Consider the following 24,491-nt stretch of genomic DNA (forward strand, 5'->3'; position numbering starts at 1 on the left):
GAACAGTCAGGGCTTGCTTATCCACGCTTACCTTTTGCTCTGCCCCTTCTAGGCTTTAACGCTCCCTGTCCGAGTGTTTTGTTCTTGTTTTGCCTTGAGCTTTCCCCATGAAAACCTGCTGTTTAAAGCTGAATTGGAGCAAATGTCAATTCAGGTTTTCTGTGGATTGAGCTTTAAGAGAGGATTTTCATGGGGAAAGCTGCAAGCCTTTTGCAATAATACTGTAACCTTCTCAATACCTTGCATGGAAAATGGACAGAGCAGTTTGGGCAATTGCCGCATCACGCCTTGCAAGCTGAGGTGGCCTCTCTTCCTCTCAAGAACTGCCTACAGAAGGCTGGCCAAGAACTATCCTGTCCAGAGGCAAGGAGAGATCTCACATTCAAAAAGTTTTCTTTCCCTGTAGCTTGTCTCTTTTACTTGTACGTGGTTTTAACTAATGCTTATTGTTTTAGCATTTTTATGTAAAGCAGCTTTCTGAGGTTTGCCGAGAAGCATAAATAAAGAAGCATAAATAAATAAATAAACATAAATAAAGAGATGGGCCCCTACTCCCAGCAGCCAGTCTGGCCAGTGATCAGGGCTGGGGGGGCATTGGAGTCCCACAATATCTGGAAGGACACCACAGGTTTCCCATCCCTGTCTTAAATAAATAAATTAAACAAGGCAGGACATACATCTGTGAAACCAACGGAGGACCGTAACATGCAATAGAGCATTAGACCTTCAGCATAAGGCTGTGTTGCAAACACCTGGCCTGGTGGATCCTCACAATGGCTGCCAGCTGACTGATTCTGGATGTTCTCCGGTGGATTTTTGTTCTTGATTTTAGTGGAATATAGATTAGCACTTTTATGTCTCACAACAGAAACCAATGATGGCCAAAGTGCACAGATTTAAACCCAATTCAGTCCCATGGTAGTGAATGAAACTGATTGAATTGACCTGAATTGCAGACTAGAGATCTTGCATCCTTCAACATGTTGGAATACATGGCTCTGCTCAAGCATTTGGAGGTCCTGACAAAAATCTGTGACCCAGGTTATGTGAGACAGCTCTTTTGGAGTCAATGGAGCTTAGATCTGGAGTTACAGGGCAGTGGTTCTCACAGGTTTTCCGTAAAAAGTATTTTTGATAGCAATGCTGTCTTTTTACTATTTACAGTAACCATACAGCTCCACAAGATTGGGAGCACCTAGCTCTGTCCATGCATCAGATTTATATCGCAGCCTGGATCAACATTATAGGCAGGCCAGATCCATTTTTCTTCCAGCTGCTCAGGTGAGCTGCATTCAGATGCCTTTACTTCATTTGCTGAATCTGTTTCTGCAGCTCTTCCTTATCCAGTTTCATTTTGGCTTCAAGAACCTGCCGCAGAGATCCAATGCTCTCGTAGATGGTCGCAAATCCTAAACGGGAAGAATTGAAACAACGTTTGCTATCTTTTTATTTTTAAACAAACTATGCTGACACTAAAAGCAAGTTTCGCTTTCCCAATCAATCAATTATTGTATATAGCCAAAGGCCTTTACAATGTACAAGAGGGGTTAAGATCAAGGCTGAAATCACAGAACATGACCTATAAAAGTTAAAACATAAAAAAATTACAGTTTGAGGTTTTAAAATTAGGAAGCATTCACAAATCTAGAACTTCTTAGCTGCCAGAGTGAACTTGGCTACCAGATGTGCAATCTGGAGATCTTTATCAGCTAGGGCTCGACTGTCACCTCCTGGGTGGGATTGGCCTAAGAAACAGTCAAGAACCGATGGTTTAAAAAATTCTCCGGGCATTGAATTTAAAGGGAAAAGCAGCAGGAAATGCACGACATCCCCAGCTTGATTGTATCCATAAATGCACCTGCGTTCCACATGGGAAATTCCCAGGTATCTCCCCTCTAAATACTCTGAGGGCATCTGCTAGAACCTTAGTTCAACAAACACCCTACATACACAGCTGCAGGAAAATCAGTGTCTCAAGGTAATGGGGCCTTGAGTGGTTGATCTTGATTTGGGGGCACCAAATAGAATAACGGGCAACCATAATGGATCTTGGTTGGCATCCTGATCAAAGATCCAATTTCTTAGGTCACATGGACTGAGGACTAAATATTTATCCATTTGGAGATTGTAAGCCCTAAGCTTATCATGACACTTTTGCGCCCAGCCACCTGTCCTTAGTTGCTCTAACCAACAGAGCTTGGTAAGGATATGGTCCTCAAAGGCATTTAGCCTGCACCAGTATCTGAGATGGGCTGGATCGATTCTGGCTGTCATTGAGGGGAGACCCAACTGGGCTCTGGAGTGAGTTGCCAGCGTCACTGGTGGAAGCCCCAATATCTGCCTCATGAATTTATTTTGCTGGGCTTCTAGTTCTGATTTGATACCGCTTCCCAAATCTTAGCCCCATAAAGTATTTGTGCAATGATCTTTGACATGTACGGTAGATCTTGATGGCTGGATTGATTACTCCCCTTTTGAGTAGAGGAACCTGTATAGCTGTCCAGAAGAGCAGGCAGATAATAGCTTGATTGCATCCAGATAGGGTTTCCATGAAAACTTTTCATCAATAAGTAATCCCAATTTATTTATTGGCATGGAAGGTTTTTCAGAAAAAGGCCGCCTAACAGGGCCGGTGGAAATTTTAATTTATATACTGTATTTATTTGGACACCTTAACTTTGGCCCTGATAGTCGCTCTTTCTCCAATGCTGAGTTGGCACCATTTGTCTGCTATAGAAACGTTCACTTCTTTACTTCCAATACAATGCCCCTCTTGTCATTTTTGAGTGGGAGCTACAATGCTGGCCAGGTTATTACATCAATAAACACATTCTTACCAGCATTAACCTCAGCTTTCACTTCTTTTATATCTTCATTAATATCCATCTGAAGTTTGCTGAGCTGGATGCTGATTCTGTCTTCGGTCTTCTTTGCTCCGTGTTCTTCTGTGGTGATCTTTTGCCCATCTTCCATTTTATTAAGTTTCCCTTGGATCTCGTTGAATTGCATCTCTAAGGCCCTGCTGTCCATTTCCTGGGATCAGTCAAACAATTTAAGACTTGCAATGATAAGATTTAACTGCCACATGGTTAATTTCTAGGCTAAGTAATTCAGGAAGTGCAACCCTCCTTGGGACCCCACACGAACCAAGGCCTGTGGTCTGCAAGGGTTTTTTGCAGGATTTCCCTGGCACAAATAAAGGTGAGATGGCTCAGGAGGCACTAAGGCAGCACAGCAGGAGGCTGAAACTCAATTCAAATATAATGGGGAACTGGCTTCCTCTTATGAGAATAAATCTCAGGCTTGCATGCTCCTTTCATTCTCCTTGGAAAATGGAAGCTTCAGATTTGGTTTAGGATGAGCTACCTATAGTTTTCTATTACATCTGAAATCAGGGAACTGTGTTTTATTCTAACTATGTTAGTTAGTTAAAACAAACTAGGATCAAATATGTATAGTGAGGGGCCTCAGAACAATTTTATAGAGGGCATAGGAGAATTGGGGAGGTGTTGAAATAACAATATATTTCCAGAGCCCATAGCAGTGGTGTGGCTAAGCAATTTTAGACCTTGGACTCAGTGGTCTTACAGAGGCCCCCTTTAGGCACCATGTATATTTATTAAGTTGTGAAGTTTTACATTCTTGATATACTGGAGCAGAAAACAAGAAACAGTTGGCAACTCTGATCTTTTTATAAAAAGAATACCCTGAGCAGAAGTAGTTTCTCAGTTTAAACTCACAACTCAAAGTCTACATTACATCTGCAGGAATAGAGTGGAGTTTGTTTTTGCTGCTAAACATCTGGCTTATGAATAAAAATCCTTGTTGTTGCATTAAAGGATAACCTATTTATTTAAAGTAAAAATAATTAAAACGAGCATCTGTAACCATGCCCATCCCATTAACTCTAAAATGTTTTAATAATTCAGAGGAAAGCAAGGCTACCATGGTGAGCAGCACCGGTCCCTGGTGGACCCAGGTGCTGAAGGTGAGTCTGTTTGCTGCTGCCTCCTGGATGGTCATTTGGGGGTGGGGCGGGGCTGAGTGGCCCTGGATAGCATGCATGAGGTCCAGCCCTAATTGCACATAGCAAGATCTGGAAGGGGGGTTGTGAAGGTCTTTCCAGGTGTGCTTGGGGGGGGGGGCAGGATTGTAAAATTACTTTTCAGGAGCTTTTGGAAGACAGGAAACGTACACTTTTTTCCTTAATGGCCAGGGACAGCTGATCAATCTTCTCCAGAAACTCTTTCTCAAACCGGTCATGCTCCTGTTCCATCCAGCTTCGTGCAGATGAGATCTGGTTACTGAGGTAATCAATGGCATCCTGTAATCTAGGGGAATAAAATGCATTAAGAGGAAATATTTTTTAAACATGACCTCTGAATGAATTTGGCAAAACTTAAGTGAATTTTTTGGGGGAGGGAAATCTTAACTTGACCTGAATTTCCTTGCAAATATTTAAATTTATATTGTTCTAGTGTGCCTTTTTGTGCAACACTCCTCATTAGGAAAAAGTGTAAAATACCAAATTTTGGCAAGTTAATCAGTTAGTGATTTAAAATCTGAGACAATGTTAATGTTTAATTATGGGATGCGGGTGGCATTGTGGGTTAAACCACAGAGCCTAGGACTTGCCGATCAGAAGGTCGCGGTTTGAATCCCCACGACAGGGTGAGCTCCCGTTGCTTGGTCCCTGCTCCTGCCAACCTAGCAGTTCGAAAGCACGTCAAAGTGCAAGTAGATAAATAGGTACCGCTCCGGCGGGAAGGTAAACAGCGTTTCCGTGCGCTGCTCTGGTTCGCCAGAAGCGGCTTAGTCATGCTGGCCACATGACCCGGAAGCTGTACGCCGACTCCCTCAGCCAATAAAGCGAGATGAGCACCGCAACCCCAAAGTCGGCCATGACTGGACCTAATGGTCAGGGGTCCCTTTACCTTTCCCTTACATCAAAATTGAATTTTAAAACAATCGTTTTGGATTCATAAGACTCTGACCTGAAGAAAATGAATGAGCTCATGTTGAAACATGCAAGGTTAAAGAGGCAAGAACTGTCCCATTGCTGCATTATAGCTCAGCATTCCACTTTCATTTGTGGTCAGCAGTGAACAGTAGCCTGGGGAATATGCAGATCACACAGAAGCAGCCTTCCTCTCCACTGTTGTCCATCCCCTGACATCTGGTACTTAGAAGTACACTGCCTTTTAACAAAGAGGCTCCATTTATTTAACTAACAGCCTTTAATAGGCTTATCCCCAATTAAGTTGTCCAATTTTTTTAAAAAAAGGTTTTGTAGCGTGAGGCCTTTTTCCTGATTGGTTTTTTCCCCATTATGCAAATATAGACAACTGTGGTTTGCAAACAAGCCTCTTGTTTTAGTTCTCAGAAAGTTGCTTCCCCAAAAGTCTTCTGTGGTTTCACACCAAACTTTCGCAAATTTAGAAAACTGGATTTTGAAATATATGGTGACACTCACTTTGTGTCCAGAAGGTGGAGCTGTTGGTTGCTCTCTTTATATGTGAGCTTCAGTTTGGCTTCCTGTTGCATAATTGACTGCTCTATTCTGCTCAAAAGGTGAGAAATCTGAAAGGGAGGAAAGAACATTTCTTCTGCTACCTGTTTACTTAATCCTGGTTTCAAAGGATAAAACACCTCAGAAATGCGTGAAAACTGATAAACTGATAAAACTGAAAGAAGCTGAAACAGGAAGAGTATTTAAAACAGCTTCTTTCATTTTGGTTTTAGGCAACTACACAACATCCTTCAAGAAAACAAAAGGCCACCCAGTGAATGAGAATCATCCTGTAACAGCGATCCACTGTGAAAGAGCCCTCTTTCCCCCCAAAGAATAGAGACCCTTTGGATGGAGATGATCTGCCATCTTGGCCCTTTCTGCAAGGGAGGGGACACCTGTGCTTACACCTTTGGTTGCATGGAGTGAAACCACTTGAACGATCACGCAGAAAGTGGCTGTTTTGGAGGCTAAACAGATGTCTTGTCTGTGAAGGATGAAGTTTGGATTTTGTTACTATGGTGAGCTTTTGCTAGGGACTAGCAGAAGCACTGTACTGTATAGAAAAACACCCAGCAGAAGCGGGGGCAAGAGGAGAGGGAAGCACTGACCACCCACACATTCCTAGCTAGAGAGAGAGAGAGAGGAGAGATCAGAAATAGACACCACAGATGTGTGTTCCCAAACCCAGGTAACCAACCATGGGGTTATATTATATATAGATATATGTATACATTCACTTACGCTGATTGCATTTTCTTGCACACTGGGGACTTTAAGCGCTGCTGAGGTGTTCCTTTGTTGCAGACTTTCAGTCAGCAGAATTAAAGCTCTCATTCCACACAGCACTTGAGAGTGTGTGCTCCCTTATCCAGCAGTACCCTTACCCCACAACTAAGATGTTTTTGTAATGTTTACTCCAAAGTAAGCCAAGATCAGCAAAGGTCACTTCCAGTGTTGATTAAAAGTTTCCTGCTTGCAGAACCTTTGTCCCCTTTCACTGCCCCTAGCAGGGAATCGCTTCCTCCAAAAGCAAGCTGAGGAGGCTGACTACTGACACGATTGGAGTTGAGACAGATCCACTGAGACACAAGAGCTTGACATAAACCCCGATGTTTGCAGTAGTTGGGTTTTTTTTTAAGTTTTAAAGAAAAAACTAAGCCCTCCCCACCTGCCGCTGCCTAAAACACTTCAGCTCAATGTGGACCAAGCATGTTCATCCGTCAACGATGAATGTCAGAAAAGGAAAATGGAAAGGAGGGAGGGTGAGGAGGGCGGAATGGAATGGTCCGCTAGGGGAGAGCCTGGCTGGCTGGCAGGACCACTCCTGAGAGGAGATAAAGAATGCACTGCAACATTTTGTTTCAGGTCCCACTTTTTACTCATGAGTAGCCTGTTAGGGACGCGGGTGGTGCTGTGGGTTAAACCACAGAGCCTAGGACTTGCTGATCAGAAGGTCAGTGGTTTGAATCCCCGCGACGGGGTGAGCTCCCGTTGTTTGGTCCCTGCTCCTGCCCACCTAGCAGTTCAAAAGCACGTCAAAGTGCAAGTAGATAAATAGGTACCACTCCAGCGGGAAGGTAAACGGTGTTTCTGTGCACTGCTCTGGTTTGCTGGCCACATGACCCAGAGGCTGTACGCCGGCTCCCTCAGCCAATAAAGTGAGATGAGCACCGCAACCCCAGAGTCAATCACAACTGGACCTAATGGTCAGGGGTCCCTTTACCTTTACCTAGCCTGTTACTTGCTCCTTGATGAGCCTCTCTGAATTCCTCTTTCATGTTGTACATCCTTGTTTCTCCACTGGGGTGGGGGAAGTGTTAATTATTGGTTTCTTCTCATTCTGCTTCTTTTTCTTTTCAAGAAATAGCACTATATATACAGAAAACAGCAAGATAAAATGGGCTGACTGGATTCCATGTAAATAAGGAGTGAACCAAGGATGGCAGTCTTAAGCTAAACTGCTGGTTGCAGGGAGGAACTGAAAACTCATCTCAAGCTCCATGAAACCAGTAGCACGAAACTGCCTCATTCCAGATAATGTGTATTTATTTATATATTCTGCCTTTGAGGGCAAGGGTAGCCTTTTTCTATTGCTTGTTGCAGGCTACCCTGGAAGGCTACCCTGGAAGCAGTGAAACAATAACGATTTTATTTATTAAATATATATATATATCTCTAGCCACACTTTTTGGCCACACTCAAAATGTAGTAAAAAGGAACATATCTGGTTGATTTCATTGCAGCCTCACACAGCTTCTCCCACTCCTGGCTGGTGTGCTTAGTACTACAGTGTAAGTGTGATGGGAGGTTGTTTGGCATTTCAGGAGCAAAAGAGGTCCACCATCCCTGTTGCTGAACCTTAAGACTGCACAGCATTTGGAAGATAAAAACTAAAATGGGACAACTGGGGGCTAATTTCCCAGTTTAGAATCTGAATGCCTAGCCAGCCTGCTGGACTCAGGATGACCACCTTCTTCCCCTACTGAGGAAAACCACAGATGTCTAAATACAGCTGTTTTGGATGTCATGGGATTGTGTTTCCACCATGACTAATAGACAGAAAGCGCTGCAGAGTAATGCAGGCTGGGTGTGTTGGGGGGGAGAGAGATGATGACTTTACACATTTTTATGGAACAAATTTCCTTGCAAATGACTTTCCAGATTGTGAGTGGGCCTTGGCAAGGCAGGATAACAAACACGAGCTTTCTTCAAGAAGACAGATGGGTCAGAAGACATTTCCAGGACCTGTTTGCAGTTTTCCCAAAGGCATCCGGCAGAACGCAGTGGGAAATAAATGCAGGATTGTGGTGCATAGAACTCTAGATAGAGTTGGGAGTTATTGCAAAGTTCATCTGGTCCATTGGTCTTCAACTGGTGTGTCCAGGGACCCACTGGTAGGCTGTGGCTTGATCCAAGGTGGGCTGCATCAGGGGCACCACCAACACCATGCAAATATATGGCAAAAGATTAACAAAATGGGTCCCCAATTGCACATTTGGGTTAAAAGTGGGTGCTGGGTCTGAGAAGGTAGGAGATTGCTGATGTAATCCATCCAGGAGATCTACAGGAGATCTGCTGCTACAGCATGCCTGGCAGGTGGCTCATTTACATTTTCTGTTTGTGACATTTTCTTCCTGCTGCCTTCCAATCCCAAAAGAATCCCCACATTCCCCAATTCCAACAGATTTCAAAGGATATAAGGCAGTTAATAAAAATTATGAAACAAGGCAAAAGCATCAAAATGGCATAACCTCAACTACTATATTTGCCCATATCTACAAACAACATGAGATTCATCTGCCACAAAGACTTTCACGAACTGTCACTGTCGAAAGGTGAGCAGTGATGAAGCTAGGTGGGCCTCCAGCAGAGGGCATTCCAGAATTGTATTGGCATTGTGAGGGGCTTTGTGGGCCACCTCAAACAGAAGGCCGGTAAAGCCAAAACAAGCTCCCACCTTCCAGCAGGTGTACTGTCTGAATTTGGGTTTCCTCTGGAGGACCTGATGTGTTTTTGTAACATTTGGTTCATACTCACATATACCAGCAGAGCATAAGTGGAGGGGAAACAGGTGGCACTCCTAGAAAGCAACAGATCCACTAATCCAAATCAGCTTCCAGGAGAGAAGCCTCTCAGCTTCCAGGTGTCTTCAGCTGTCTCACAGCTCTCTTTCTCTCTCATTCTCCATTGCCAACCATTTTGCACATGCACTGTTGGCATCAGGCTCTGTCCCCCACAACCCCATAGCTGGAGGTGAAGTGTGTCACCTTCTCCAAACTGTGGCAGCGCTCTCTCTTCAAAACACTCAGCAGAGACTGCCACCTCTCAAAAGACCCTCCCTGGACAATCAGATCCCACCTTTGCCAGTTACTGCTCTTCTAAATGGTCAATGCACATCTCTTGTTCACATGGAATTGTCACAGACTCTTGTCCTTTGCATTTTGTGACCATCTGGGCACACAGCCTACAATTTCCCCGCTCTGTACTAATATGTGTGTGTGTAGGTGGTTCATATGCATCAATAAGTCAAATCATGGTTTAGTGTGGGTGTGTGGACCCAGACAGATCACAGCCACTTTGCTCATCTTCTGGTCCTGCTGCTGTTGAACAGCCGGCTGCACTAAACTATGGCTTGGCTTAGCATACTGTCAGCTCCTGAGCTCATGGTTTGTCTCACTCCAGTTTGCTTTCAATCCTTGATGTTAGTCCTGCTCTTCTGGCCCGAGAGAAAACAAATGCCTGCTCCATCTTTTGTGTATGAGACATCCCATTGGATAGAAGAAGAAGAAGAAGAAGAAGAAGAAGAAGAAGAAGAAGAAGAAGAAGAGTTGTTTGGATTTGATATCCCGCTTTTTACTCCCTTTAAGGAGTCTCAAAGCGGCTAACATTTTCCTTTCTCTTCCTCCCCCACAACAAAGACTCTGTGAGGTGAGTGGGGCTGAGAGACTTCAGAGAAGTGTGACTGGCCCAAGGTCACCCAGCAGCTGCATGTGGAGGAACGGAGACGCGAACCCGGTTCCCCAGGTTACGAGACTACCGCTCTTAACCACTACACCACACTGGCTCTGGGCTAACCAGACCCAGATTTTTCAGCTAATCCTTATAGGACTTGGTTTCCATCCTGATCACCCTTCTCTGGACACATTCCCATTGGTCTACCTCTTCTTAAATGTGGTACCCAGAACTGGACAGAGTACCCCAGGTGCAATCTGTCCAGCATGGAATAAAGAGGAAATGTGACTTTTCAAGATCTGGACACTATGTTCTCCTTCATGGAGCTGAGGTTGTGTTCACTTTCTCAGATGTGGATGCCCTATGCCAATAATAAGTGGAAAATATTCCAATTTTCCCTGATATTCATAACTGGAAAGCAAATACATCTAAAACAGTAACTAAGAATTATGTGGGATCCATTATTTTTTTATATCTTACCTGTATTTCTGCTTCTTTTATTTTAGACTCCAATATCAACTTGGTCGCCTGCTGATCTTTGCTTAGGTTCTGTAGTCTTTCGTAGGTAACTTTGTGTTCAGCAGACAATCTGGCCAACCCAGTATCACACCTATTCAGGAACAACAGGGATTATTTGGAGTTGTCATAGGCACTTTTTTTGCTTGCCTCCCAGCAGCTTATTCCAAAAATACTCACCTTACCTGCCACACTATCACAGACTAGAATGTCATTTAATTGTTGATAATTTTATTACTCTTTAAAAAAGAAGACGTTTGAATTCAGACACACTTCTGGCACATGAAGGTTTTCAAACTCGCACTCTGAACCTATGCCAACTTACTCTTAAGAAAGGCAGAAGGTTTGGCAGTAGATTCAGCACAGATTTTAAAAAGAAATTCTGTATTTGCAGAATCTGCTGCCACAGAATGTGGCGATCAAAGAGAAGTTCACGGAGGTGGTGACAGCAGGAAGCTGCCTTCTGCTGAGGCAGACCATTGGTCCATCTATTTTGGTGTTGTCTACAGTGACTGGCATCGACATCGTAAAGTGACTGGCATCGACTTTACGATGTCGAATTACAACAAGAAGACGCCCTACTCCCGGAGATGTATAGATGTTTAAAAGCTTGGCCTAACTTTGCAGCTGCCCCTTACTTAACTAACATCACTAACGAAGCTTATAGATGGGCTTTCTCCAGAGCCCGCTTTGAGACAATGCCCTCAGCAGTGCTGTATGGCAAATTTACGCAGGTACCAATGCATGTGCGTCTCTGCCCCTGTATGTCTAATAAGGTAGAATCTGTCACTCACATCCTTCTATTTTGCGAATTTTATAGTGAAGAACGAGTTCAACTTATTTTGCCGCTTTTATCAAAATTTATACCCCTTCAACATTATTTGGAATCCTCCCCCGAAATTCTACGAAAATACCTTCTGGAAGATTCCTCAAGCTCAATATCATATGAGGTGGCCAAATTTTGCACTCTAGCAATCAGGAAGCGTAAATCTCTTTTGTTGAATGACACACTGCGAAGCTCCCTTGTGTAATTCTTTTTTTGGGGGGGGGATGTTGTTGTTGATTTCCTTTTGTTTGACCTTGTGGTGTTCTGTGTTGCTGGCTTTTGCCGTAATAAAACTAACTAACTAAGAAGTGACTGGCATCAGCTCTCCAGGATTTCAGGCTGGAGTTTTCCCTCAGCCCCACCTGGAGATGGAACTGGGGCCTTCTGCATGCAAAAGTGATGCTCTGCCATTGAAGCCAGCCACAAAGGTGTCAGAGCTGATTCAGTGTTGATCCTCTCTATGGAGGTTCCATTGTGCAGTGTCCACATAAAGGTAAAGTAAAGGTAAAGGGACCCCTTACCATTAGGTCCAGTCGTGGCCGACTCTGGGGTTGCAGCGCTCCTCTCGCTTTACTGGCCAAGGGAGCTGTACAGCCGGCGTACAGCTTCCAGGTCATGTGGCCAGCATGACTAAGCTGCTTCTGGCAAACCAGAGCAGTGCACGGAAACTCCGTTTACCTTCCTGCCAGAGCGGTACCTATTTATCTACTTGCACTTTTTGGCATGCTTTCGAACTGCTAGGTTGGCAGGTGCAGGGACTGAGCAAGGGGAGCTCACCCCGTTGCAGGGATTTGAACCGCCAACCTTCTGATCGGCAAGTCCTAGGCTCTGTAGTTTAACCCACAGCGCCACCTGAGTCCCTTCAGTGTCCACATAGAGCCAAACTATTTTGAAAATGGGTTCTCGTGTGAATACTCTAGAGCCCAGGTCTCCATTTCCTTTTGATCCTGCAACTTCTCCACATGTGTAATTACCTCCTCATTCGCTGACCTCCCTGCCTGGCCTGTTTCTGTTCATAATACCAACGGCTGTTCTCTTCTGGTGCAACTGTGTCACAGCTGGCAGCCACTGGCTTAGTTACGCTCGTGTCAGAGAGAGATGCTGGACAAAATTGTATCTGGTAACTGAGTTATATGACAAACATGGGGAATGGATTTCCATGTGCACGATTAACAGTTGTTAAATATAGAAACTGCTGAGATAATAGACCTAGGTCCTGTGTTTTATATAAAATTTTGGCAGAGTTGGAACATCTGTGGGTCTTAAAATGTTGTTGGACACACACACACACACCAGCTACAACTTAGTTAGCCCAAGTCATCACTACTAAAATGAGCTTCCATTCTTCAAATAGAAAACCTCCCTGGAACAGCTCAGTCGGTAGAACATGAGACACTTAATCTCAGGGCCATGGGTGCGAGCCAGGCATGCCGAGTTGGGCCCAACATTGGGGGAGGGGAGTTGTCATGCGTGCATGATGTCACACGCATGATGCCCCCCCCTTGGGCCATTCCTGCCAGGACACTCTGGTGATCACAGCAAGGGCACATGGAATGAAAATCACCCTCCAAACCTCCCGCCCCCACCTGCCATACGGGGCAGCGGGGGAGGGCTGCCCCCTCAGTTTGGGGAGGGTCAGCACCCTGCCTCAAAATATTGAGGGGGCTGTAGCCCCTTGCACCAGTGCCCCTGGTTCAAGCCCTGCATTGGGGCAGAAGATTCCTGCGTTGCACGAGGTTGGACTAGATGACTCTCGTGGTCCCTTCCAACGCTACAATTCTATTATTTTGTGGCCCTTCTGTATTATTCTGTAGCTGGAAATCACAATGGCTATATAGAACTTCTGTCTCAAGAAACAATGTGCCATTGTGGAAAATTAAATTTGAAATTTACAGACTGTTCTCTTTTGAAAGAAAATTACATGAAAATGATGTATAGATGGTATATTACACTAGTACAGATAGCAAAAATGTATAAAACCGGGTCAAACATATGTTGGAAATGTAAAGAAAAAGAAGGGACTTTTTATCATATGTGGTGGGAATGTAGAGAAGTTAAAAAGTTTTGGGAAATGATATACAATGAATTGAAAAAAATGTTTAAAATGACATTTGTAAAAAAACAACCAGAAGCATTTTTGTGAGAGATTGTAGGACAAGACCTGCCGAGGAAAACAAAGAATTTATTTACCGTGTGTATGCTACCACAGTGGCAAGAGTCTTGATAGCACAAGGATGGAAGAATGAGGAAATCCCAATGAAAGAACAGTGGCAAGAAAAATTGATGAGTTATGCCGAGTTGGCTAAACTGACATACAAACTGCGGGACAAGGACAACTGTGACTATAAGGAAGAATGGGAGCTTTTTCTAAATTATCTAAAAAGACAACAAAATGAACTGGACTCCTTGGCAGGTTTTGAATAAACATACACAAATTTATTGGTTGATAACATGATAGATAGACAAGGCAAGGATAGGTATAATTTTATAACATGCAGAGAATAATAGGTGCAGAGAAATCAGAGAGAGGAGCTGAGGGAAGTCCCTGGTGGTTGGGGGAGGGGGGAGGGAAAATGTATGTGATTACATGGTTTGATAATTTGTTAAGTTGAAATTGCTTAATAAAAATATTTTTTAAAAAGAAAGAAACAAACAATGTGCCATGGAATAGCAGTTTCTGTGGATTAACAATGGGTTGAAGCCCCTCCATCCCGCTTGCTGGGTTAATGGACTTGACCAGGGCAGGTTACAACAATGTGAACATTAGAACCAGTTAGAACAATTTACAATCAAAAGAATAGGGTGGGTCCTAAAGCCATACCTCTCTGGGGTCAAAGGCCAGGGTCAAGACATGGGCATAGCCAGGACTTTTGTTGGGGGGACAGGCAGTGGCATTTGGGGGGGGGATCCATGTCAGGAGGTGGTGTGAGACACACCTCTGTGAAAAGGGAATTCCACAGCTTTTGGGTGCCACAGAGAAGGCCCTCTCCCAGCCCCACACCCTGAACCTCTGAGGGCAAGAGAACTGAAAAAGGACCCCTCTCTGCTGATGTTTCATCCATGGAGATCATGGTGGTGGACCTGGTTCCCTCACGTCTCATTTTTTCCTTAGCAAAAGCCCTGTGAGGGAAGTTGGGCTGAGAGACAGGAGGTGGCCCAAGTTCACTCAGTGAGCTTCATCAACTGAGTGGGGAATTCAGAGTAAACCAAAAGGAGGAGTTCCCTCCATAACGCACACGAAATATACAAGCCACGGACCAATCAATGACAAAAATGATAAATAGGTGATAAAGCTCATATACAACAGTGGACTCAAGTCTCCAGCATAATATGATATAATGTAATACAGATATGGATAACTACCAATAAACAACTGATGACCCATGTATCAATGAAAATGCAACATGATACAAAATTTAAGTTTTATTGAAGTTGGACAATCAATACGAAGGCCTTCTAAAACATAAATAACAGTCCATGAAAACTGTATGTAACATAAATAATAGTCCAATATAAGTTATATGAATTCCACATGTTTGAAGACAGGTGGCATGTCTGATGCATCAAATAAAGCTGATGTACAAATTCCATGCGGCAGCAAATTTAATAGGGTGAAAATTCCAGAATATGTTTTCATTTTGGTGCTTCCTCAGAAACTACTGTGATGGATGGCAGCCAAGTTTGACTCTTACCAAGAGATTCCTAGCTGCACAAGAATATAAAAATCCATAGGTAACATAAAATGGTGAGCTTCATGGCAGGGTGTGGATTTCCATGGAATTCCATGTTCCAGTCCAACACTGACCATCACATGGAACTCAAAGACGTCTCCCATCTAGGCACTGAGCAGACCCAGGCCTGCTTAGCTTCAATAAGTACCTGCACTGTGTATCTTCAGATCATTCTGTTGCATATAAATATATTATATTTGTGTGTGTGTTTCAAGAGAGGGGGAAACAGCTTGCCAGAGACTGCGCTTTCCATGATGTATAGAGATTCTTCTTTCTGTCCTACAGCAAAGTTTCCCCAACCTGGTGCTCTCCAGATGTTCTGGCCTACAAATCCCATCAGCCTCAGCCAGCAAGGTTATATGATACTGGGACTGATGGGAGCTGGGATCCAAAACTTTTGGAGGACATCAGGTCAAGGAAGGCTTCTGTTCAAGAAACATCCAAATCTGTCTAGTAAAAAGTGAATTTGGGGTACACAGTCCCTCTTTTGAACTGGCTTTAGCTGCCTGCACAAAAGCCACCAGCTCTTCCCAACTTTCAGGAAAAAATGGTTTCTGAAAAGCTTTCTTTGCCTGCTACCCAGAAATAAACCCCATGTATGCTCCAGATAAGCATGCTGGTATAGGGCGGTATACAAATTTGATAGCTAGATAGCTAGATAATTGTCTGGCTTTAGCAATCAACACCTTTCTTACACACACTCTTTTGCCATAAAACCTATCATAATCGTCTCCTCCACGTGGCATGTGGGCCACAACATTCTCCATACAGCTTAGGCCAATGGCCCATCTAGTCCAGTATTCAGTTCTCACAGTGGATAGAGAAGTGCCTGTGGGATGCTGGCAAGCTGGACATGAGGACAAAAGCACTCCCCCCTCCTGTGGCTTCCAGAAACTAGTATTTAGATGCCTGCAAATGACTAACCTGCTAGTGTTCCCTCTACTAGCTTAATTTGTTGCACTGGGACGGGGCCTACTAGGGAAGATCTGTCATTACACCCTCTCTTATCCCAAGAGTGAGGGAGTCCCAGAGTTAACTGCAGCTCTGTGCCCTAGTGTTAACTTTCCTGCCCCTTTTCCAGCACGGGTGGCGCTGTGGTCTAAACCACTGAGCCTAGGGCTTGCCGATCAGAAGGTCGGCGATTAGAATCCCTGCGACGGAGTGAGCTCCTGTTGCTTGGTCCCTGCTCCTGCCAACCTACCAGTTCGAAAGAATGTTAAAGTGCAAATAGATAAATAGGTACCACTCTGGCAGGAAGGTAAATGGCGCTGCTCTGGTTCGCTGGTTCATGCTGGCCACATGACCCAGAAGCTGTTTGCAGACAAACGCCAGCTCCCTCGGCCAGTAAAGTGAGTTGAGCGCCACAAACCCAGAGTCGCCTGCGACTGGACCTAACAGTCAGGGGTCCCTTTACTTTTACCTATCCCAAGAGTGAGGGAGTCCCAGAGTTAACTGCAGCTCTGTGCCCTAGCGTTAACTTTCCTGCCCCTTTTCCAGCCAGGGGCTCATTCACACTTCCCTTTGTCTAGGCACAGGTTGGCATTTGTTCTGAATCAGCAGTAAACAACAAGTTTTCCCTGTGAAAGCAGTAGGACAAAAGAAAAACCTATTGGACTCGTGCCTAGGAATCGCAGTACAAACGAAAGTGTAGGTGTGCCTTAGGTGCTGCTGCATTAGCCGCTGATGCTCTCGGTTCTTCCCCTCCTCCCTGCAGAAAACCTGCTTGCCAGAAGGGCTGCTGTCACCTAAATGCAGGTCTAATTTCACCACTGCAGCGTCATCATGGCGTGCACACAGAGAAATGGATTTATAAAATATATGGCTGAGCCCACACACCATTGTGGTGGAAAGGATTTCTGCTCCAGGAAATAACTTTTTCCAACCAATAGGGGTTTTTTTGCAGGAAGGCCAAATAAGAAATATATTTTTTGGCATAGGCTAACTTGAAATGAGGTCATTTCTAAAACATAGTGCACTATTTAAGGGCACAAATTAGGAATAATAAAAAACTTTCCCCCAGATAAAATAATAACCCCTTTTCTTTAGTTGGAAAAGGGTCAAGTGTTAACATGTGCTAAGCAATATACTTCACAAATGATTTTTATTTTTTTTAGTTACCTGATTCTTTTCATGGGTACAGCAGTCAGCAAATCAAAACAGTTAAGTGTGTTGTCTTATAATCTCATGCACTCTTACTAGGAAATAAGTCCTACGGAACTCAGTAGGACTTGCTTATGAGTAGACGTGTATCGGATTGCACTGTGCGCAAAGTTTTAGGCAACGTGAAAGATTGAATTACAATAAATCAAGAGATTCAATGGACTGTGAGCTGAATTAAGGTAACTTTTTTGAGAATGGCCCCTCTTAATAATGTAATTAAACCAGGCTTCCTCAACCTCGGCCCTCCAGATGTTTTTGGCCTAAAAGTCCCATGATCCCTAGCTATGATGGGAATTGTAGTCTCAAAACTTCTGGAGGGCCGAGGTTGAGGAAGCTGGACTGCAAGAAGATCAAATCTATCCATTCTTAAGGAAATCAGCCCTGAGTGCTCACTGGAAGGACAGAATCTGAAGCTGAGGCTCCAATACTTTGGCCACCTGGTGAGAAGAGAAGACTCCCTGGAAAAGACCCTGATGTTCGGAAAGATGGAGGGCACAAGGAGAAGGGGATGGCAGAGGACGAGATAGTGGACAGTGTTCTTGAAGCTACCAGCATGAGTTTGACCAAACTGCGGGAGGAAGTGGAAGACAGGAGTGTCTGGCGTGCTCTGGTCCAGGGGGTCACAAAGAGTTGGACATGACTAAACGACTAAACAACAACAACAACACTTTTGCCATAATAAATTTGTGAGCATCCACAAAACACTCTTTTGTTTTTGCTGCAACAGACTAGCATGGCTACTGCCATCCTAAACACACTTAGCCCCACTGAGCACAGTGGAGCTTACTTCTGAGTAAACAGATGTAGGATTGTGCTACACACATTAAGGTTTGCCTGTTCTATTCCTACAAGTAAAAAAATGTGAATTAAAAAAAATTACTCAAGCATTTTTTAACACCTCCTGTTTTGGATATGTTTCCCAACATCTGATTTGGATTCATAGAAAGAATGATCCATTTGCAAATCGTTGGAAGGATCTGGATTTGAAAAACAGCAGCGGCAGGCAGGCTCAGCAGCAACAAAAGCAATCGGAAAAAGCTGGATTTTAGTGCTAGTTTGCTTTGCTAGTAAACAGTATAATCTTGACAAACCAGAGTGAGTGTCTAAAATAAACTATAAAATTATGGCACAGTGCTGTCTTCCAGATCTCAAAGGGGTAAAGGGAGGGCTTCTTCCACTGTGTAGCTGAAAAGCCTTTTTTAAATCTCTGACAGTTCTAAGAAGCGGCTGCATAATGTGAAAAAACTCACTGTTCTATTACTCCTGCCAAAGCTGTGCCAAACAACACGCCTCACGCTCTCTGAGGAAGGCACAAAAAGATGTTTTGAAGTAAGTGGGTCCTCCCTGGCCTCCATCGCAGCATGATGTGCCTCTTTGAACAGCCTGTTCCAGTGCAACAGAGGATGGTCAGTGTGATTGTAGTAAAGTTAGTATTATTTAGAAATTATTCTTTGGTCAAGTAAAAGGAGTGAAGCCTTGTGGGAGTTTCATCAGCCACAGGGACCCTGGGAAAGAAGTTGTGTATCTTTAACCCCTAGACTAGTTGGCTCCTCAGCTGAAAGCTTTATTGAACCCAAAGAAGTCTTGATTTAATGAAAAGATCTAACACCTGAGTTTGAGGGTGTAAACATCCCCCCTCAGTGATGCTATCTGTCCTTGAATTGCTTGGGAATGTGTCTCTAGCTAATTTCCACGGAAGGGAGGAACCCTTTGATTTAAAGTTTGGATGCCAAATTGGCCCAGCTGTCAAGAAGTAAAATAATTGACCAGCAAACCGGTCATTGGTGTATTCAAAAATAATTTGAGTCTTATGATTGGTTTGAAAGTTACGACGCCTTGTGCAAGTTGTGAATAAAGGATCAGGGAATTATCCTGATCTGCGCTCTCTGCCTTTGCTCTGCAATCCGCAAAGATGCCGGCTCTATTGTTCCATCCTAATGGCCGTCGTTTCGTCTTTTGAAATGGAGATCTTAAAAAGCTTTCAACTTGCAGAGTCCTAAAGACCTCAGCTATCCTATCTTGTGTTAGACCTTGTGAGTATGTATAGTTAGCTATACTATGTAACTTTGTTATTTTCCTTATCTGTAACGCCCAAAAGAGTGCCTGCTATTCTAGCATGTTTTCTTATGTTATTTTAAAATAAACCTTTTAAGAATGAAACTGTTTTAGTTTGTGTGCCTTTCCGGAGGGAATAGCTAAGTCCTAGCCTTACGCTTTGTTACGCTCTACCATAGAACTTCTGCCTGCAAGTCTGGATGCAGCTTGTGGAGTAAGGGGACAGCCAGGTTAAATGGGTCGCAGCCTGCTCCCTGGGTTGTGATTCGGAGTCCCCTGGACAAGAGGGAGTGGTGGCAGCCCTACCGGGTCTTACTTGTTCTGTTATGCAAAAAAGGTAATCTCACCTGCCAACCTTGCCCTGGGCGTCCTGGCCTGGCCGGAGAGCAGAGGCAGGAGCAGGGAGGGGCAAGCGGTTGGGGGTGAGCATTACTACAGTGATCCTCCAGAGTTCCTGGCACAGCTCTGAAAGGGGGTTAGTCAGATTTGTGGGGGATCAGTCAGTCCATCCATGGCTAGTAATGAGAGCTGCATGAAACTTCCACATTCAGAAGCACTCTAACATTCAGAGCCAGTTATAGGGGATAGAAAGCAATAGCAGGAGAATGTGACCTCCCTCTGCCCACAGCTCAGCTGTGTTACACACAATGGTGTCAGTGGCAGGACATACTGCAAGGGCAACCAAAGTGGCAAATGTTTTTAGGGTGCCAATGAAGCAGCATGCAGCTCAAGAGGTGTGGCTCAACATCCTCTGCTAAGCTGCAGATTCAGGAGCTCGGGGGTGGGGGGTAGCCCTGAGCTGGGAACCCTTTGCCTGTGGGGCATGCAAGCTGAAATGCCTCTCACGGGGCATTGCAGGGTGTGCTGTGCAATGTGAGAATTGTGTTGTTGGGACATTGGATGTTTTGAGGGTCTTGGGCTCCCAGTGAATGCTCTGCAACTGGTCCCACCTGCAAAGGATCCTGGACTATGCTCCTCAGGTCTTACACTGCCATTATTCGGAGCAACAAAACATCCTGAGATGTAAGGCATAAACCGTGTCCATTTGATTTCCTCCTGGCTTGCGCTGAGAGTAAACAAACCATTATCCCTGGCTTGGTCTTATATCCCAGCCTTGACAGTGTACTCTGAGGAAGCTCTACAGAGTTGTGGATAACTTACAACACTCAGGAGTGTTGCCTAAACACTTTCCACGTGTGCTGCATCAGGAAGATTTTGGGCATCAAATGTCAGGACAGAGTCTCAAACAAAGATCTGCTCTCTCAAGCCTACATTCCCAACATGTTCACACTCCTGTCTCAGCAACATCTACACTGACTTGGTCATGTCCACAACTTGAAGATGGCAGGATCCCCAAGGATGCGCTCTATGGGGAGCTGGCTTCAAGTACCAGGCCTATTGGCAGATCAATTTTGCATTACAAAGATGTCTGCAAATGTGACATGAAGGCTGGCAACATTAATCGTGCCATGTGGGAATCCCTTGCAGATAACCGCAGCACCTGGAGATAATCAGTCTGATTGTGTATCCACAGCAGTGACCAAAGGAGGAATGGGAGGAGCAAAGGGGAAAAAATGCCACCATGCACCTGCATCACAGCACAACTGGATGCCTTCAACTGCCCCAGCAGCAACAAAACATGTCACTCTCATATTGGTCTCTGTAGCCACAGCAGGTGCTATAACTCTCCAATGGTCTGATTCACCCCCAAAGGCACACTCTTCCATTGTCTCCCGAGACAGACAGATGCAAACAACAACACTGACTTACATTATAAATGAGCAGCAGCAGCAGCAGCAGCAGCAACTGAGTCACAGGGAAACACAGAAAAAGCAAGAGTGGAATGGAAGGAGAAATCATAGCTAGATGTTTCAGATCCCTCAGCAAAAAGAAATAGACTGGTGGTGGCTCATAGGTTGAATGGAGTCCACCAAGACTCTCTATCAAACTCCCAGGGCTTTCTCGAGGCCACAATCCACATCAACCCTGCTTCACACTCTGCTTAATTGCTCTTGCCAAGCTAGACTACATCTTTACATTTTAATAATGCCTCTTGTGCCCTGGATGGGCACTAAGTTCCTGGAAGAGTTGTTTCCAGTCAGAGTAGACCAGCCTCCCCCTAACATATGGTGCCCTACAAATGTTGCTGGGCTCCTAATGCCACCAGTCCCAGCCAGCATGGCCACTGGTCAGGGATGATGGGGGTATCTGGAGCATGCCAGGTCAGAGAAGGCTGGATTAAGCAATTCTGGGGTAGACTGACATGTGGTCTGGCTTAGCCTGTGAATGCAACTTCATGTATGTTCCCATGGGTGTCATTAGGGACTATTGGGGCTGGAAAATGATCTGCCAAGGAGCTATCATCCCTCCCCATAGGAGGTCCCAGGCTCAGTCCCTGGAATCTCCAGGTAGAAGGTTCAAGTAGCAGGTGAATGGAGGAGGCAATGCAGGGCTGGATGGACAAATAGCCCACCTTGTTGTAAGACATTTCTGCATTCTCAAGAATGCATGTGTATGCATATAATGTGCATGTCAAAGAGTAATTTAACTGGTGATTGAACCAGCCTGTAGTCTTAAGAAATACAGTCAAAATTATAGGAATAAACATGGAATGGATGAATCTGTCAATTTTTGTTCCCCCTCACCGTCCCAATCTCAAATTTGGTTTCATGCACCTAGGCCATCATTTGCAATTAAAAAAGACAGTCCTCCCAAACAGTTGTCAGTATTTTGGTGGCTATTTATCCTAACGTTTTCATTTAGGATGCAATTTTGCCTAACACACACATTTTTGTAAGCAATTTTCCTTAATAGAATGCATGTTTTGTGTTGTTTTCACAAATATATGTGTTTTCTGCACACTTTCCCCTAGCATGTTCAGAGGTGTGCCTTGCTTTGTGTATTGATTTCAGTAAGGGCAATTTTAGAAGGTTCGCATAGAAAGTTTTGCAACCATAATCAAATCTCTCTCTCTGCCCCATCCTTGTTATAAACAGATCTGAAACTGGCCTTGAGTAAGGCAGTGGCGAGCCAGTGAATGGGTGTGTTTTTGGTCCACAACTGTGTTTTCACAGAATCTTGTACAAAGGAGGATCATCTGCCATGCTGCAAGATACCCCAAGTTCTACCTCCAAAGGGCAGCAGCCTGCTTTTTCTGACTCACAACAATACACATCCCTGATCACTGGTACAATTACACCTACAATTTTTCAAAGAATATGATGACACCTATAAGGAAGAAAACAATAACTAGCTTTCAGAAACACCTGACAGTTCAATGTGCAGAAGCAGTATGCTTCAGTATGCTATTTTTGCTTTCCTTGTGTGGGAGAGCAAATGATCAACAAATTGTCATGGACAGGGAATTTTGCCGATTGCTCCCTTCAGTCAACTGGCCTTCAGCTGCTGAGCTGTGACCCAAAGGCAGTCATTTCCCATCAGTACTGGCACCATTTTCTCATTGTCCTCTTTAAAGTGGGGAAGGCAAAAAGATAGTGGAGAGAAAACAAGAAACAGACCTCCACTAGAGACTTTGCCTGAGTCATTGTTTTGAAAATGCTGGTCTTTTACAGTGAAGAACTGAACGTTTTAGGCTGGGATGAAGTCTTTGCAAAACACCTTGTTGATTACTATGGGTGCTGTGCGTGACTGGAGAGGAACCATAACACAGTTCGTAGAATCTGCAGCAGCCTTCCCCAAGCTGCGGTCCTCCAGATATTTTGAACTACAACTCCCATCAGCACCAGTCAGCACAGCTGTATGATGTGAGAGCTGATGGGAGTTATAGTCTTCTCTGGTTTGCTTCAGTGCCAGGGAATGCTGTAGCTGCAAGTATGGCTGATTCTGCCTGCCCACCTCCCCACAAAACCCCAGAAATCTGCTTTAGCTGCTAGAGAAATAACAACAAAGAAAAAATTACCTTGTAACCCGACCTCTGAGATCTCCCAGACCAGATAACTGACGCATCTCCAGGCTCTTCAGTGTTGAATTCGTTCCGTAACTGAGGTTATCCCTGACACGGATCTGTTCCTGTAGAGCCTATAATTGCAGAGGAGTGAAATGGGCAACTCCCCTCTTAAGTGTGTGGTGCAGAGAGGCTGATGGAGTGCGCCAGCTGTCAAGAGTCCTTCACACATGCTCCAGTTGCCCCAGGGTTTGACCTCAGGACCCTTAATCCCCATGCACATTCATGCATCTCCCCAAATCTCTTATCATAGACCATGTTGGCTGGGGCTGATGGAAACTGTAGTCCAAAAACTACTGAAGGGCACCAAGGTTAGATGGACGGCATGGAGAATGGATCTATCACTGGCAGTTTTGTTCATATTCAAAGGCACTCTGCTTCTACATACCAACTGAAAGGGGAGGGTGCTCCCTTCATGTTGAGCTTGTGGGCTACTCAGAGGTACTGTATCTGGTTGGCCACTGTGGCAAGGAAGATGCTGGATGAGAGAGGCCTTTAGTATGCCTCTTATTATGTGCTGACTGTGTATACATGTTGTTGACACATGGAGAAAGACACGCATGATCAATCCCATCAACCTGGCTTGTAAAAGAACCACACAATCAACCCCACCAAAAATTGCATTATTTGCCTAAATACCACAGCCAGTTGGGGTTGCTTCACCAACAAGTGGTGTGTGTATGGGGAGGGGGTCCTTTGTGATTGTGGGTGAAAAACCAGAAGGTGGTAATTATGCATCTCAGATATTTTGATTAATTAAAAACAAATAGACTGCAATGTACCTTAGTGGGGATGGTAATTATCCCAGACTAATTAACACTGTGTGTAAATGTGTGATCTTAGGTGTGTGGTACTCATGTGCTCTCAAATAGAACTGTAAAGAATTTGTCCCAATTCTTCCTGTAAATAAGCCTGCACCAAAGCCTAAGGGCAAGTACATGAAACAATTGCATGTTTCTTCCCTGTTTACGTCCTAAGTACATAGCAGGAGCCCCCCTGGATCAGACCAATGGCCCATCTAATCCAGCACTCTGATCTCACAGAGGCCAAGCAGATGCCCATTATGGGATGCCCACAAGCAGGTGCCAAGTGCAACAGCAGTGCTCTCCCCAGCTCTGCATCAGTCTCTGCTTTCCTCTGTGCAGAAACTGAGACTGTAGGTTCTTTGGCAGCAGCAAACTGTCTACGTGTACACTATAAAGCACTAGGCACGTGGATGGCACTAAACAAGCAATAAATTATAATTTATTTCCAACATTTGTTTTCTTTTGATTA

The 24,491-nt window shown here is 44.5% G+C and overlaps 1 protein-coding gene across 6 annotated transcripts in view; it reads right to left on the bottom strand.

The window, feature by feature from the left end:
• Nucleotides 1–532: 532 nt before the first annotated feature.
• FAM81A (family with sequence similarity 81 member A) overlaps nucleotides 533–24,491 on the bottom strand; it is a 42,959-nt gene continuing 19,000 nt past the window's right edge. For all 6 annotated transcript variants that reach the window (XM_081839133.1, XM_081839134.1, XM_081839137.1 and 3 more), the window contains 6 exons: nucleotides 23,172–23,290; nucleotides 10,445–10,574; nucleotides 5,474–5,580; nucleotides 4,196–4,331; nucleotides 2,838–3,033; nucleotides 533–1,409 (listed from right to left, as the gene is read on the bottom strand). In XM_081839133.1, coding sequence (XP_081695259.1) covers nucleotides 1,303–1,409; nucleotides 2,838–3,033; nucleotides 4,196–4,331; nucleotides 5,474–5,580; nucleotides 10,445–10,574; nucleotides 23,172–23,290 — 795 coding nt within the window. In that variant the 3' untranslated portion in view covers nucleotides 533–1,302. The remainder of the gene's footprint in view (nucleotides 1,410–2,837; nucleotides 3,034–4,195; nucleotides 4,332–5,473; nucleotides 5,581–10,444; nucleotides 10,575–23,171; nucleotides 23,291–24,491) is intronic.

Source organism: Podarcis erhardii (genome assembly GCF_964252035.2).
Source record: "Podarcis erhardii genome assembly, chromosome: 14".
NCBI classification, from domain to species: domain Eukaryota; kingdom Metazoa; phylum Chordata; class Lepidosauria; order Squamata; family Lacertidae; genus Podarcis; species Podarcis erhardii.